The sequence below is a fragment of the Trichosurus vulpecula genome, chromosome 1 (assembly GCF_011100635.1).
Source record: "Trichosurus vulpecula isolate mTriVul1 chromosome 1, mTriVul1.pri, whole genome shotgun sequence".
NCBI lineage: Eukaryota > Metazoa > Chordata > Mammalia > Diprotodontia > Phalangeridae > Trichosurus > Trichosurus vulpecula.
In genome coordinates, this window is record NC_050573.1 from 214,918,911 (window position 1) to 214,937,104 (window position 18,194).

Consider the following 18,194-nt stretch of genomic DNA (forward strand, 5'->3'; position numbering starts at 1 on the left):
CTGATGTTTTTACCTTTGGTAATTAGCCAGGAGACAATTCACTTGAAACAAAGGCATCTATTGAAATGGTACAGTAAGAAAGGTAGCAAGAAAACAACTCCCCCAGTTACACATACTGCATTACTGGAAAGACTAGACATCTGTGGAGTTCACAAGTAGAGAAATACGCAGTCAAGAACCTCTTACTGCTGAGTCTCCCAAGATCTTCTAAAATCCCTTATACTATTCCTCATGCTTCTCTGCTAGGCCCTCAGAGACTGCTTCTATCCAGAGTGTGTATCTCCAAAAATGCTTTGTCATGATTTCCACTGTCTTTACCTTTGTTGTTCAGTTATGTCCGACCCTTCATGATCCCATGGGCCATAGCACGCCAGGCCTTTCTATACCCCACTATCTCATGAAGTCTGTCCACATTCATGTTCGTTGTTTCCCTGACACTATCTGTCCATCTCATCCTTTTCCAATGAGTCTCATCTTCTCATTATGTGGCCAGAGTATTTAAGCTTCAGCTTCAGTATTTGATCTTCAAATGAATAGTATGAATTTCTTTAAGTATTGACTGATTTGATCTTTTTGCTGTCCCAAGGACTCTCAAAATTCTTCTCCAGCACCAGAATTTGAAAGTATTTATTTTGTAATGCTTGGCTTTCCTTATACACCACCTCTCATAGCCATACATTGCACCTGGAAAAACCATAGTCCATAGACCATATGGACCTTCGTTGGCAATATGATGTCTCTGCTTTTTTGTATGCTGTACCAATTTGCCATAGCTATCCTTCCAAGGAGCAAGCATCTTTTAATTTCATGGCTGTTGTCGCCTTCTACAGTGAACTTTGAGCCCAAGAATATAAAATCTGATACTGCTTCCATTTCTTCTCCCTTTATTTGCCAGGAAGTGATGATACCAGTTGCCAAGATCTTAGTATTTTTGATGTTAAGCTTCAAGCCAGCTTTTTAATTTCTCTTCACTTTCTACTATCAGAGTAGTATCATCTGCATGTCTGAGATTGTTGTTATTTCTCCTGGCAGCCTTAATGCAGCTTTTGATTCATCTAGCCTGACATTTTTTATGATGTACTTTGAAAATAATTTGAATAAATAAGGTAACAATATGCAGCCTTGTCATACTCCTTTTCTAATCTTAAATTCAGTCAGTATTTCCATGTTCAGTTCTGTTTCTTCTTGGCCTGGATATAGGTACTTCAGGAGCTGATGATCTGGTGCTCTAATCTCTTTGAAGACTTGCCACATTTTGTTGTAATCCACACAGTTAAAGGCTTTAGTGTAGTCAATAAAGAAGTAGATGTTTTTCTGGAATTCCCTTGCTTTCTCCCTAATCAAGCGAATGTTGGCAATTTGATTTCTAGTTCCTTTGCCTCTTCAAAAACCATCCTGCTCTTCTGGTAGTTCTTGGTTCACATATTACTGAAGCCTGCCTTTCAGAATTTTAAGCGTAACCTTGCTGACATGTGAAGTGAGCACAGTTGTTTGGTAATTTGAATATTCCATGGTTTTGCCCTTCTTTAGGGTTTGGATGTAAAACTGATCTTTTCCAATCTAGTGGCCCTTTTGAGTTTTCCAAATTTGTTGGCAGATTGAGTATAGCATTTTAATAGTATCATCTTTTAGGATTTTAAATAGCTCATTTAGGTCATACCCATATGGTCTAATAGTCTTCTGTACTTCAATTTATGTCTGAATTTTGTAGTAAGAAGCACATGATCTAAGCCACAATCAACTCCAGGTCATATTTTGATTACTCTATAGAGCTTTTCCACCTTTGCCTGCAAAGTATATAATCAGTCTGATTTCTGTATTGATCATCTGGTAATGTCCATGTGTAGAGTCACCATTTGAGTTGTTGATAAAGAGGGTTTGCTATAATCAGCTAGTTATCTTGACAAAACTTAGGTGAAATCCTTGCTTCATCTACTGCTGTTCACTTTGGGAAAGGGCTACAACCTATTTACTGTGATCAGAAGGAATCTTGGCTTTGGGTCCTGTTATTGCCTGAATAGAATCACAACTTTCATGCTTCAGATTCTTGACTCCTCTCACTAACTGCACTTTACAGCTCAGTCCTTTCTCATGGATACTGTGATGTGCTTCATTCTCAAGACTGTTGCTTGTTGGAAGAGGAAAGAAAAATCTTCTTCCTCTGATTGCTGTATTCCAAAAGGTGCAAAGGAGAAGACAAGATTAAACTCTTTTTTTCTTAGATGAATCTTGCATTTTAAGGCCAGCAAGGGGATGTCAGATACTTGTTCCAATCAGTTGTAGAATTTCCCTGTTTCTTTTTTTTCTTTTTTTTTCCCCCATTTCTTTTCTGTTTTCTTTACCCAAAATTGGACCAGTGCTTTATAACTTCATCAGAGTGACTGAAGAACTTTCTGCTTTGTTGTCTCATTGCTTAGGTAACCCCTTTACAATGTTTTCAAATTGTTTATGTGTGTTCCTAAATATTTTATTTACTTTATTTTCTTTTCATTTTTATCCAATTATTTTTATTTCCATTTTCTGAATATTATCTCTCATGTTTGTAGGACAAAGTAGACCTGAGGAAAGTAGAATTTCCACAATGTTTTCTGTCTTTTGTGGCTGAAGAATGCAGTTTTTCTGATATTTGTATGAAAGTATCCTTGCATTATATTTTACTGCTAGGATTGGAAAAAAGGAAGGAAAGGATTTTTAGATCAGTTACTATACTTTATTTTTTGTTAGATTTTATTTGGAGAATTAAAATGAAGATCTTCAAAGTTTCTGTTAATTCCTGTTTTTTAATTTTTAAACTATGTTTGCATTGTTTTGAGACCTTGAATTTTATTTTTTTCTATTTAAGCATTTCTTTTTTTGCAAAATTTATTTAGTATTTAATTTTTCCCCAGTTATCTGTAAAAAACAATTTTTAACATTTGTTTTTAAAACTTTTGAGTTCCAAATTTTCTCCCTTCATCGCTTCCCCCTCCCACTCCCCCCATTGAAAAGGCAAGCAATTTGATATAGGTAATACATGTGTAGTTATGCAAAATATTTCCATAATATGTTGTGAAAGAAAACATGGATACCCCCCCCCAAAAAAAAAACCCAAGAAAAATAAAGTAAAAAAAGTATACTTCAGTCTGTATTCAGAGACCATCAGTTCTTTCTCTGGGGATGGGTAGCATTTTTCATCATAAGTCTTTCAGAGTTGTCTTGGATCGTTGTATTGCTGAGAATAGCTAAGTCATTCACAGCTGATCATCTTATAATATTGCTGTTACTTTGTACACAGTACATTTCACTGTGTGTCAGCTCGTGTAAATCTGTCCTGGTTTTTCTGAGAGAATCCTCTTCATCATTTCTTATAACACTATAGTGTTCCATCGTAATCACATACCACAGTTTGTTCAGCCATTCCCCAATTGATGGGCATCCCCTCAATTTCTAATTCTTTTTCCCAAGAAATGAGCTGGTATAAATATTTTTGTACACATAAGTCCTTTTTTTCTTTTCTTAAAATCTCTTTTGAGATGCAGACCTACTAGTGTGTATTGCTAGGTAGGGTATGCATGGTTTTATAGCCCTTTGGGCATAGTACCAAATTGCTTTACAGAATGGTTGCATCAGTTTACAACTCCACCAACAGTGTATTAACGTCTCATTTTTCACATATCCCTTCTGCCATTTGTCATTTTCCTTTTCTGTATTAGCCTATCTGATAGGTATAAGGTAGTACCTCAGAATTGTTTTAATTTACATTTCACCAATTAATAGTGAGAAAATTTTTCATATGACTATAGATAGTTTTGATTACTTTGTCTAAAAACTGTTCATATATTTTAATCATTTATCAATTGGGGAATGGCTCTTATTTTTATTAATTTGACTCAGTTCTCTATGTGTTTGAGAAATGAGGTCTTTTCTTTATCAGAGAAACTTGCTTCAAAATACTTTTCTCAGTTACTATTGCTCCATCCTATTCCCTGTACCCCCATTTATTCTGTTATCTCTCTCTTTTCACCTTGTTTGTCCTCAAAAGTGTTTTACTTCTGACTGTACCCTCCCTCATTCTGCCCTCCCTTCTATCCCTCCCTCCTCCCATCTCCTTCCCTTCCTAATTTCCTGTAGGGTAAGATAGATTTCTGTAGCCAATCGAGTGTGTATGTTATTCCCTTTTTGAGCCAGTTTTGATGAGAGTAAGGTTCACTTACTCTCCCTCACCTCCCCATTATTCCTCTCCACTGTAAAAGCTTTTTCTTGGCTCTTTTATGTGAGATGATTTACCCTATTCTACCTCTCCCTTTCTCTTTCTCCCAGCATGTTCCTCTCTCACCTCTTAATTTTCTTTTTTAAATATCCCTTTATATTCATTTCACACCTGTATCCTCTGTCTATATAAACTCCTCCTAACTACCCTAATAATGAGAGACTTCTTAGGAGTTACAAGTATTATCTTCCCCTATAGAAATGTATACAATTTAATCTTAAGTCCCTTGTGATTTCCCCTTTCTCTTTTCCTTTTTATGCTTCTCTTTGAGTCTTGTATTTGAAAGTCAGATTTGCTGTTCAGCTTTGGTCTTTTTATTAAGCTTTCTTGAATTTCCTCTATTTCATTGAATGTGAATTTTTTCCCCTGAAGGATTATACTCAGTTTTGCATAGGTGATTCTTGGTTGTAATCCTAGCTCCTGTGCCCTCTGGAATATCATATTCAAGCCCAAAATTCTTTAAGGTAGAAGCTGCTTACAGTTTTCTTTAAAATACATATCAAACTATTTATTTCTTGGTTGATTATGAAGTAATGGTGGTTGTCCTTCATTCTCGAAGAGGACCCAAATGACACACTTATGTTGTAGTCAAGGTACATTGTGTCTGACTGTGGCTGGACAGACCAATATGAGCTCAAATGGCTGTCCCACAGGTTGGGCACAAATCATCTGCATGAACATTTGGAGTGGAGATGTCTCTAAATTTGCACATCTTATTTTTCTTTTGGGCTAACTGCAATTTGGCATATATATGATTGGGGCATATATGCTGTGCTGTTTTTGCCGATGTCGTCTATATCATGCAGTCGGTTCCAAAGTTCTTCAGAGAGCTGTTGCATAGATAACACAGAGAAGGCACTGGAGTTTTGGGAATCCAGCCTCTAACAGGTTCACTCTTGATCTGGTCAGACAGGCAGACACTTTTGGAGGGGTTAATAATCTTACTTTATTCTAGTCTAGTCTTCTCAGAAAGGTTGCTGATACTGGGAGAACCAGCTTCTATAGCATTCCTAATCACCCTTCTCGCAGGGGTGGGTGAGAAGTGGGGGCAGCTACCCCTTATGTCTCAATGGGGTCAATTGAGACAGGAACAGCTTGTGCCCTCCCCTAAATCCCCTCAAGCCTTGATGGGGGCCCGTCAAGGCACACACAGATTCCCCTGTGGCTTCCACGTGGTTTCCCCCCATGGGTTCCCTGTGGATTCCCCACTCACTGACCAGTGCCCACCTGCTTTATAGGGTAACAGATAAAGAAGGCATCATGTCAACATTAAGCTCACAGGTTAACTTTAGCAGTTTCATCATTCTGCACAAACATAGTAAATATCAATTATGTCACTCCCATATCTCACAGTGCAGCCTCAGTAGGACTCCCTACCACTGTGATTCTGGGAATTATTATGTAGAGTCCTTGGGGCTATCCTGAGAGTTATTATCTAACACCTGGAAACTAGACATTGCCATGGCCATAGATCTTGAGAAACTGAACTCTAAAAAGGATAACAAAATCTCCTTACAAGAGCCCTTGAGAGTGTCCTTGTATTGCTTCTTATGACCATGATGACAGTACTTGCCTTGTGTGAGTTCTCTGTAAAATAGTCTTTTAGGCAAATGTATGTTTGGCATTTGACCGACATGGCCAGCTCATCAGAGTTGCGTTCTCTCAAGCAGAGTTTGGTTAGCAGTTCAGCTTGAGAAAGGACCTCAGTGTCTGGTACCTTATCTTGCCAGGTGATCTTCACAACACTCCTGATTTAGGGACTAAACCAGATTACAATGTAATTGGGAAATGTTTTTTTTTTAATAAAAATATCAAAATATGGTTAATACTATATTTTAAAATTAAGTCAATATGTGATCCACAAAAATCCTTACATACTGATTGGTCACCCCAATTTATATTTAGAGTTTCATACTGCTGCCCTAAAGCTCTATTCTGGGCCCTCTTTATTTTTTTCTTATAGTAATCTCATCTGTTCTTTATGCTTAATGATAATGGCTCCCAAATCTGTTTCTGTAGCTTTGATCTCTCCTTTAAACACATCGCCGAACACTTGATACACCTTTCCACCTGATAATTCCATTAGCATATCAAACACAACTTGTCTAAAGCTGAATATAACATCTTTCTCTGCAATTCTTCCCCTTGCAGCCTCTCTATTTTTGTTGGTGATACCACCCTTCCCATTTAGCCAGTTTCAAAGCCTTATTTAGATTTTTCATCACCTCACACTATATGTCTAATCAGTTGCCAAGTCTTCCTCAACTCCTTTATTGTCTGTCTCCATTACCACTCAGAGCTGTCAATCTAGATCAGTACGCTACCTCTTGACTGTACTATTGTAATAGACGCTGAACTGCAGCTCATTTGTGTTGGGCCCTCCCCCTCCCCCCCTTAGTTGTATCATCCTTTAAGGATCATCTCAAGAACCATTTCCTGCGTAGCTTTCTCTGATCCCCTCAATTAAGTATTCTTTTCTTTTTAAATTTTCTTAGTATACTTCGTATCATTGTCCACATTACTTTATACTTTTTTACATTTGCCTATATATGTGGTATTTTACTTCTTCCCTCCCTCAGAGAATGGAAGCTCCTTGAGAGTAGATATCATTTTAAAATATATGTATATCCAGTACTTAAACAGTGTCTTGAACATAGTAGATTTAAAAAAAAAGTTTGTGGACTGACTGAAGAGGTGATTCATAATTGATATTATATAATTGGACTTTTCTTTGCTATCACATTAACAGGGGGGTGGAATTGAAGTTTTGTATCACCTTCATCCCCGAATAGTTCCTTTCTCCTCCCCTACCCAGCAAGCTGTCTTTTTAAAATAAAGAATAGGAAAATAAAAGGGAAAGTAGTTCAGCAAAATTAACCAGTGTATTGCTGAATTTGACAGTATATCCAGTGTTCCACACCTTTATCCCTGCACTTCTGCAAAGGAAAAAGGGAGGTACATTTTTTTATTCCTGTTTCAAGTTGAAACTTAGTCATTATAGCTGCACAGCTTTCAGTTTCATTTTTATTGTTGTTTCCATTTACATTGTTTTTTATTATGTAAGTTGTTTTCTGGTTCTGCACATTTCATTTCAACTCAGTTTATATTCTTCCCAGGATTATGTGAATTCTTATCCACTGTTTTGTATATAGCATCTCACAGAGGCTTTCCCTAGAAGTCAGTTGAAGTTATTTGTATAGTGCTCCGCACTTCTGAAATGGTAGAATATTGTCACTTCTAAAGAATTATCAGTTTTAGTTATAATATAATTTAGTTTCTTATTGGGAACTAAATGAATGGCTAAAAATTACTATTTTTTAATAAATACAAAAAGGAAAGTGCTCCTTATAAGTGAAACATTTTTTTTGCTTTTATTTTGGTTATGCCTTCAAGGGGAAAGTGATTAAAAGTATGTTTGATTACCTTTTAAATTTTTTCATTAGTAGGTAAGAATATATTTTGAGATCTATATTTTGGTAAGTATGATAAGGTGTTTTTTCACATTTTTAAAATTATCTGTTTACTTTTCAAATTTCCATGTCAAAAGTATTAAAACTTGATATATAGTCTTGGCATACGGAAATATAACACATTTGTAGAAATCAATATTCTTTTAATTTTTGTTCACCTTCACCCCCACTTTTTTTTAAGAGTATGAAGATGGCGATCTTAAATCATGGGTCAACAGAGAGAGATTTCAGAATTATCTTACTGTGGATGGCTTTACCCTGTATGAACTTACAGACACAGGTAAAATATCTAATTGTGGCCTATTTTTTATTGATTTAATGATTCTGAAGCAAATAACATAACTTCTCAGGGCTTGAGTTTCCTCATGTAGAAAAGGAGCCAATGGATTAGAAGAATGCTGAGGTCCCCTTCAATTCTAAATCTATGATTATTTTCCTTTACAGATAACTTCTTCAGAAATACATTGATTCTGAAGAATCATTATTTTTCTTGGCTTTGACATGTAAACATTAAAAAAAAAAGAACAAAGTATTACAAAGTAGAACAAAAATAGAGTACAAGATTATTATTACCTAATTATCTGTCACATGTACTAAATACAATGGATTCAGAAAGGATATATCAGTATAGTTTACAATATATTTTGGGAAAGATTAGTGCATGAATGGAAACACATTCTAGTATAGTGAGGAAAAACATTAACTGGCTTTGGAGTCTGTATAACTGCAGATTGCAGCATTTATTTTTTCTGAGTCTTAATTTCTTTATCTGCAAAATGAACTTAATAGTACTTACATTACCTACCTGATGGGATTGTTGTGAAGAAGTCCTAAAGTGGTGTAATTGTCACCTACTTCAATATTGAGCTCGACTTGAAAAAATCATTTAAATTGGAGAAGTAAACGAAAAGATGTTTCATGTGGGGGTGAATAGCATAAGAACTTGAGGGAAATTCTGGAAAATTCTTTTCATATTTTTGTTCTACCTAGTGGTTAAATAAATGTTAATTGTTTTGCCTATATTTGTGTATTATTGTTGGAGTGGGATGGTGTTATGATTATAGACTAAGTTTAGCATGGTATCTGGTGACTTTGCCATGAAAGAAGTTGAGTAGTACACATGTAATTCATTAGCTCAGCACTACTTTCTTGTGTGTTATTTTCTATGACATACTCATGTTATACTGGAAATAATTTAATATACTGGAAATAGTGCATGGTTTCTTATATCTTAATCTTATTTGTATCTTAATAGTTTTATTATTATATTTTTGTTTGCTGACAGTTTTGTTTTATTTCTTTTGCATTATTATGTACTTGACAAATATCAGGAAACATATCATCACACACATACATAAGAAGAGGGGTAAAGAAGTACAATAAAAGAGGACTGCATATGAAGCCACAAATCTTGATGTTGTTTTTCATCTTGATTATTATTATTATATTCATTTTGATGTTGGTTTTTAAAATGTATGACAAATTCAGTTTAGGGGTTCCAAAACTGTTCTACTTCTCTGTGTCCACTTTTGTACTTCATTCTGATCTTTCCTGTGCGTTTCATTGGCCTCCCTCTCTCCCTCCTTCCTTCTTTGCCTCCTTTCTTCCTAAAAATTCAGTGTAGTAACTAGTATTTGTGTAGCTTTTTAGGGTTTACAAAATACTTTGTACATTAAATTCCATTTGATCCTTACAACAACCCTGGGAAGTAGGTGCTATTATTATCTTCGTTTTACATATAAGGCAACTAAGGCAGATTGAAAGTAAGTGACTTGTTAAGGGTCATAGAGCTAATAAATGCCCACGGCTAAATTTGACCTCAGGTCTTCCTAATTCCAGGTCTAGCACTCTATCCATGTATGGCATTGCTTTCTACCACTACCTCTTTTCTCTACCATAATTTTCCTGCTTTAAAATAATGCCCTCTCATAGTAAAATTTTACTGGTCTTTAAGGAAAAAAATAATATTTTAGGTACTTGCTTGAAGTGAGACTTTACCTTAGATAAGTATGCCTCACTTGAATCAAACAAGTTTCATTTGGATTTTAGGAATAACTGATTTCCTAATTCACTAGACATAAAAAAGTATGTCATAAAACAATAAAGTTGCATCACTTATTTACAGAGAATTTTGATGAATTTAGAACATTCTTTTTATTTCAGGAAAACTTATTGTCATAGCAGTTATTGATGGGAAAAATGCAACAATTGAGCATACCAGGTATGATATTCATGAAAGATACAGTTCTTAAAATGATTAAAATGTTAAAATAGTAGGGCTCAACTTCAATTTTATAACAACATATCTTTAGATATATTTAATATATTTTTTTCTCTTTTTAATGTAACACTTGTGAAAACTGAAACAGAAAATCATGGTATCCTGATGGTCAAACACCTTTTTAGTCGTGGATTCATGAAAGGAATCAAATGTACCTATTCCAGTGAACACTTTTTTTCTCCAGAGATTGAGTGGTTGTACTATTACCTTAAATGATAACTCTTATAGTGTTCTGAGTCTCTAGAATGCTTGTTAGCTTCAGCTTGGATGTTTCCAATTACGTGATCATTTGAGTAGGTCGTATGCTCTGCCTCTAATACTGGTGTTCACTAAGACTAAGAGGAAACAGCTAGTGCCTCTCCCCCCATAGTAACTGACTATAAATTCTGTTCCCTGGAGAATCAGAATGGAAATATGGTTACCTTATATAGCTTGGGGTCTGTAGGCATTCACCAAGGGCAGAAATTTGGATATGACTTAGCTTCCTAATCGGAAACCTCCCCCCGCCCCCCACAGCATTTTCTGGGTTTGTGAGAAAATATTTTATTTCCAAAAATCTTAGTTTCTAGAAAGCCATCTCATCATTTTTCTCTATATTTATGATCTGCAGCTTATATAAATTTATGAGATCGCTAAGCCTCAAGTTCTTTTTTTGGGACATTCTCCTACAACTGATGAAGTAGAACTTTCTCGAGCAACCTTGGTCATGAATGAAAGTATTCCCTTACACATCCTATTCTAGACACTAATTCACTGCCCAGTTCTTATTACCCCTTCCTGTTTAAGAATGGTGGGCTTTTCCCTTTTATCACCAAGTAATGGGTCAGATTTTTTCTGTTGAAAGGAGAATAAAACTGGGGAAACAGTATATAATTGATAAATCCTTAGCATCTTGAGGCATGGACTTTTGTGGGGTAATGTTTTTATATTCTATGGAAACAAAATAGGTATTAAGTAACTTGTTAGCATTGCAGTCTGCACACTGCTATTTGCTTTGTTCTTATGTTGATTATCTTTTGTTTTTAACCAGTTGAAACAAATTAATCACTGTTGTCCTCGCAGTGGATAAAAAAAAGAAAAGGTTTTCTTCCTTAGTAATTCCTGTTTTAAACTAGGGGGAAAGTGTCTCACTAACTTGGTTTCTGTTTTGACTGAAACAAAAATGGATCTTCTTAGCTAGTGGAATCATCTCAAGATTCATTCATATGTTGTGCTTTGTAAAGGAATACAGGGCAACTCTTTCTTAGAGAGAAGCATATTTTCCCCTGATACTCCCCTGCTTAACTCCAGGAAAATAGTGACGTGACTAATACTGCACTGGTTCTGGAGTACAGACTAGACTGCTATGAGAGGATTTAATATCTTTCTTACAACTTCAGGCTGTACTTGAAGGAGAGGCCATGACCAAAATAGTAGAGAAAGTCCTGTGGAGAAGAATCAGGTATACACCCTGGAGAGAGATGAAAGTATTAAATTATTAAAGCCAAATGGCCTTCTTTTAAAATAACTTTGACTTTCTTGATTTAATCACTACTAAATATTGAATTAGTCAATCATTTTTTAAAGTAGATTTGAGACTGTTATATTTTAAGTGTTTATTTTTCTACAGATTACAGGAATTTGTTCAGGAAGTAGCTAAAGATTATAGAGATCGTTTTCACAGGTAGGTTCCAAACTCTTAGTCTCTTAGTTGGCTCTTTTTTCTCTCATTACATTTATTTTAATCTATTATTTTATTACAAAACAATTCTGCATTTTCCTAATTGAATCAAGTAATTGAGAAAAATTGGTGATTATTACATTTTGATGTGAATTAGCTGGATTTAAAAAAAAACTATTATTAGAATTGCTGACAGTAAAAACAAAATAAATGAATTAGAAATAGGACCAGCTAGTTGTTAGGTATTAAATTTTAGCTATGTATTAGTCCATGTTCTATTCTTTGTTTTAACAAAGCGCATCAAATGCAGTTTCATGTTTATATTAATAATTTTCTTTCTAGTCTGATGTTTTTTAGTGATGTAAATCTTTCTCCATCATACTGATATTGATATTTAATTGAAATTTTCCAACTATATTAATAAGCATTATGTTTTATTTATGATTACTGCATCTTCAGAAGTATAGACTTAGTAGATTTATTCCTTGTAAATCACGTGTTAAGTAAAATCATTTTCTTTTTTAAAGTATGAATCAATTCAAGTACAAAGAACTTATTATATAAATTCTCTCCAAATCAGTAACTCAGCAAATAAATTATTCACACTCTATTTCCTAAAACATGCAATTTTTGGTGTCTAATAGAATAATGAAATTTAGGACTTAAAAAGACCTTAGTGATCATATTGTCCAGTTCCACTTGCAGTATCAGTGGTTGGGAGATCACTATCATAAGGTTAGAGTTTTCTTTCCCTACCCTATTTTTTTTTTCTAAAGAGTCAATCAGGCATACTCTGTAATGGAAAATATCTTTCTCTTTTTTCTTGAACTAAAGGCAATATTTTCCCTCTGTTGCTTTATGGAATTTATATTAATCTTTAAAGTTAGGAGTATGATCGTGATTGCTCAAAGCCTCAAGTCAGAAAAATTCCTAACACAATTAATAGTTTAATGTTTACTATTTAGGTCTTCCAAAGACCAAATTAACCCTACTAACATAATTGTCTTCTTGTAATGTCCTTTAATGTTCAATCTTTTTTTATATTAGGAGAGATTTTCAGTTTGGACACATAGATGGGAGTGACTATGTAAACAACATGCTGATGGAGTAAGTAAACTGGTATACATATACACACACACATGCTTTATGATCATTTGATAACTACTAACTGGCTGCAGAATGAAAATATATAATTTATTCAAATAGTAAGCATTTTGTTTAAAAATGATTTTTTTTGTACCTGTAAGTTTATTTTGGAAGAAATTTGAGATTAAAATAAAATTATTCACATATTTTAGGTTTATTAATTTAGAATCTCCATAGCTGTTTTAAAATTAAGTAATTAAATGGATATTAATACAACCTACAATTTTTAGTGGAATTATATAAGTCACTAGTCTAATATGTTTCTTAATTGTGTGAGTTGTTTTATGATTTTACTAAATAGTTGATTGTATGTTCACTAGGTATTCAACTAGGTCCAGTTTATCTAGATGTTTCATTCTTTAATTTGTAACTTATAATTTATGCAAATGTATGCCTTTTCTTCTGATGGAGAAGCTGAAGAAATGACCCTTTGAAAAATGACATAGTAAGACTTCTAAAGTTTTTCTTACAAGGGAATGGAAACAGATACCTTTGAATAATTCAGATTTTTATGATGCATATATTTCCTAATTCTGATGATCCAAATATATGAAGTTTTATTATAATCTGGCTCTAGGACATAACAAAAAAGATCCTACATGTGGGAAGAATGTAGTGGTTTTAGTATCATGAATTGTACCAGTTAAAGATCTAGTTCTGTATAATAAATTTCTACTTTTATTAAGAGAAAATCTATTTGTCTTGAAAGAACTCTGTTCCTACCAGGAAGCTACAACAACAACAACAATAATAGCTGTAGTAGTGGTAGTAGTAGTAATAGTTAGCTTTAAGGTTTACAGAACTCTTTAGAAATGTTACCTCATTTGATCCCTGGGAGGTGTCTCTTATTATCCCCATTTGAGTGTTGAGGAGACTGAGGCAGACAGGTTTATTGACTTGCCCAGTGTCACAGAGCTAGTAACTGTTTGAAGATGATTTTGAATTTAGTTCTTCTCAGCTTCAAGTCCAGAACTGTATCTGTTGTGCCACCTAGCTGTCGCTATGAGAAGTACTGTATTGATAATGGTAGCCTTAAAACAACCACCACTAAAATAATACTATTTTAACCTTATTGATTAATGCTACAGTCTCAAACCTTCTTTTTCTCAATATACTTTTTTCATTCCATTTTGAAATGCAAGGTAGACTAAATAAAATGCTATAATATTCTTCTCATTTTCTTTTAGTCTCTCCCCTTAAATATTTTCCTCCCCCTCAAATTTTTTTTTATTTTGCCAGAACACAAATACAGAATAGAGAAAAGAAACAGAAACATATCATAAACTTAAATATTGAAATAAATACAAAGAAAGAAAAAAATGTCATGTACATGGCAGAATGAGACGATTGATAATATGTAACAAATTTTCATTTCAAGAAAGCCTTTATGATAAATAATATACCTTGTGTTGAGAATTGTCCATCTTTGCTTTCTTGTGTTTTGTTCTCTGCTGTGTATTTTTTAACTTTGTTCTTTTTTTTCCTACCCCCCACCTCCCCAGAAGGCCACAATGTAGTTTAGATATGTTTCTCTATATATACATACGCATACAGATATATACATACACTTACACATATATACATGCGTATATAGACATATATTTCCCAAATATACTCTACTCCTGATCTTTGTTTTTATGTTTGTACATATCTCATGTTTCTATCCCTCCTGCCTCCTCTACTTCTACCCACTACATCGCCCTCCTATTATTTGCCTACCCCCTCCTCCACCAACCACCTTGCCCTCCTATTACTTGCCTTCTCCCCTCCAAGGATCCCTTCCCTATCCTCCCATTCCCATTGATCTTAACACCCTTTACCTATTCCCTCATTCTCTTCTCTAAAAATCCCTCCCTTTTCCTAATCCCTCCCTTGTCCTCTCCCCCCTCACTATACCCCTACCATTTTATTTCTTCTAAATTTAGAAGACTTTTATTCTCTTCTAAATATATATGTATTGTTCCCTCTTAAAGCCATTCCCAGTGAAAGTAGATTACTAGAACTACTAGCCCTGCTCCCCCATCTAAATCCTCTGTATCCTTTCTTCTTCTTGGACCTCTTTTGTATAAAATAGTTACTCTTTTTAGCTGTTTCTAGATGCTTTTACTTTTAAATTCATATCATAGTCATGTTTATCCCCCTCTTTCTTATGAACTCAACAATTTTTATTAGGAATCTTAGACATACATTTCACATTTTATGTTATATGAAAGGTAAAGAGTCTGTTCTTATGAATCCCTTATAGTCAGTCCTTGGTGTGTACCTTATGTTTCTCATGGTTCTTATATGTCAAATCTTCTATTAAGTTGAGGATTTTTTTTTTTAACAAAGTCTTGAAAGTCTGAAGGTTTGTCAAATGTCCATTTTTTTTTTCATTCAAGATGATATTGAAATTTGAAGGGTATGATATTTTCACCTGAAGCCCCAGGTCTTTTGCTCTTCAATATATTGTGTTCCAAGACCTGTGGTCCTTTAGAGTCTCTGCTGCTAGGGCTTGTGTAATTCTAGTTGTGGTACCATCATATTTAAATTGTTTTAATCTTGATGCTTTTAATATTTTATCCTTGAACTGGGGGTTTTGGAATTTGACTATGATATTCCTATGTGTTTTCCTCATAGGTCTTTTTTAAGTGGTGTTCAATTGATTTTTTCTATTTCTCCCTCCCTGCCTAATGCTTCACGACAATTTTCTTTAATTATTTCTTGTATTATTGTATCAAGATTCTTTTTCTGATCATAACTTTCAATTACTTTGATTATTTTTATATTTTCTCTTCTTGATTTATTTTCTAAATCTGTTGTTTTTTTATAAGATGTTTCACTTTCTCTTCTATTTTTTCATTATTCATGTTTTGTTTAATTATTTCTTGATCTCTTATAATTTCACTGGCTTTACTTTGTCCAATTCTAATTTTCATGTTCCTTTAATTGTTTACAGACACTTAGGGGGAATAGGATACTTCTTTTTCCGAATTCAAGTAACTGCACCTGTTTCCTCTCCCCCTCCCAACTTGCAAAGTCCCTAATCTTTCATCCAGTTGGAATTCAGATCCCCTAATGTTGTACTGTTTTCTTGTAATTAACTGGCATTGTTTTTAATGTATAAAAGTCTCCTGCTATATTTGGGAACCAGGCCTAAGCTGAGGAAGCCTGTTCCTGCTTTGTTTGATGAATCCTTCCTAAAGTACCAAATCTACTGAATGTCAATATTACATAGCTAATTCTCTAATATGAATTTTTGCTGATTTTAATCTTAGAAAAATAAACAAAATTTTATAATAATGTAATTGATGTCTTATCCACTAACAAACTATTAACACAGTAATTATTAGCATTTTGAAAGTGGGTATTATCAATATCAATTGATAAGCAAACACTCTAATTGCTCATAAAATGTTTATCTCTACATATGTTAATATATAACTATCTATAGCAGGTTTGGCCAGTCCATAATATGGATATGAGAGTGGTCTTCCAGATTAAGAAAAGGCTGTGGAAGAGGGATCTGATTTAAAAAGAAACAATACAACATTAGGTTATCTGAATTCTAACTGGATGAATGATTAGAGATTTTCCAAGCTGGGAAGAGGAGAGCAAATAGGTGCAGTTACTTGAATTCAGAAAGAAGAATTGTCCCATTCCCGTCAAGTGTCTGTGAACAGTTAAAGGAACATGGAAACAATAATTGATCAATGTGGGTCAGTGTTCAGATAAGACATGGGTTGCTTGAGTTGCACAATTGTGAGAAAACTTTGTATTATTTTTTGGACCTGACTGTGTTTCTGATCAGCGTAACCTAAGGTCTTTAGTTAAGGGTCCCTGAGCAACAGGAAAGGGCAGCTAGGTGCCAAAGAGGATAAAGCACCGGGCTTGGAATCAGAGACTCATCTTCCTGAGTTCAAATCCAGACTCAGACACTAGCTGTGTAATACTGAGCAAATCACTTAACTCTGTTTGCCTTAGTTCCCCATCTCAACAACAAGAGCAGGGAGAAGTGGTTCAGTTTCCCAGCCATGCAGGGCTAACTTCAAATACAGTAAGGTTTTACCCCAATTCCTACAATTAAACACTTGCTGTCCTAGTCCCTGGAAGTCCATCTGTTTCCTCAGAAGTTGATCAGAGTAATACCATACATTTTTGCAATCTCACTAAAAGTGACAATGAAGAACAATTTGTAACACATTGTATTAGTTGACCTATGATATCTTTGATTTCCTATCTCTTTAATAGTTTTTCATGACTTTATCATTTATATCTTAAGGACTAATGATAGGTAAAATAACAGTTTAAGCTTTGAGTTTCACATTCTATCCCCTTCTGTGCCCCCAGCCACGTAAGCAATTTAGATATAGTTTATACATGGTACTCATGTAAAATGCTTCCATATTAGTCATTTTGCACCAGAATACACAAATAAAAGAATGAAAGAAAGAAAGTAAAAAATAGCATACTTCAGTCTGTATTCAGACAATGTCAGTTCTTTCTCTGGAAGCAGATAGTATGCTTCATCCTTTGGTATTGTCTTGGATCATTATGTTGCTGGAATACCTCTTTTGGGATTGTCTTGGATCATTGTATTGCTGAGAAAACTAAGTCATTCACAGTTCTTCATCGAACAATATTGCTGTTACTGTGAACAATGGTCTCCTGGTTCTGTTCACTTCTCTTAACATCAGTTTGTGTTAATCTTTCTAGGTTTTTCTGAAGTTATCCTGCTTATCATTTCTTATAGCATGGTACCACAGCTTCTTTAGCCATTTGCCAATTGACGGGCATTCCTTTGATTTCCAATTCTTAGCCACCACAAAAAGAGCTGCTATAAATATTTTTGTTCTTTTCTCTCTCTTTTTCTTAGTGTCTTTGAGATATAGACCTAGTAGTGGTATTGTTGGATCAAAGGGTGTGTGTGCATGGTTTTATAAGCCCTTTGGGCATAGTTCCAAATTGCTCTCCAGAATGGTTAGATCAGTTCACAACTCCACCAACAATGCGTTAGTGCTCCAGTTTTCCCACATCTTTTCCAACATTTATCATTTTCCTATTTTGTCATATTATCCAATCAGATAGGTCATCAGAGAAATGAGGCCTTTTATCAGAAACACTGGCAGTAAAAATTATTTCTCATCTTTCTGCTTTCCTTCTACTTTTGGTTGCATTGGTTTTGTTTGTGCAAAACCTTTTTAATTTAATGTAATCAAAATGATCCATTTTGCATTTCATAATATTCTCTCTCTCTTGTTTGGTCACAGATTCTTCCCTTCTCCATAGATCTGATGGGTAAATTATTCCTTGATGTCCTAATTTGCTTATGTTTTTGCCTTTTATGTCTAAATTATGTGCCCATTTTGGACCTTATCTTGGTATAGGGTGTGAATTGCTGGTCTATGC

General features: G+C 34.4%; 1 protein-coding gene across 2 annotated transcripts in view; it reads left to right on the forward strand.

The window, feature by feature from the left end:
- TMX3 (thioredoxin related transmembrane protein 3) overlaps positions 1–18,194 on the forward strand; it is an 87,098-nt gene that overhangs the window by 51,599 nt on the left and 17,305 nt on the right. For both annotated transcript variants that reach the window (XM_036734956.1, XM_036734960.1), the window contains exons 10-13: positions 7,901–7,999; positions 9,883–9,940; positions 11,610–11,663; positions 12,708–12,767. In XM_036734956.1, coding sequence (XP_036590851.1) covers positions 7,901–7,999; positions 9,883–9,940; positions 11,610–11,663; positions 12,708–12,767 — 271 coding nt within the window. The remainder of the gene's footprint in view (positions 1–7,900; positions 8,000–9,882; positions 9,941–11,609; positions 11,664–12,707; positions 12,768–18,194) is intronic.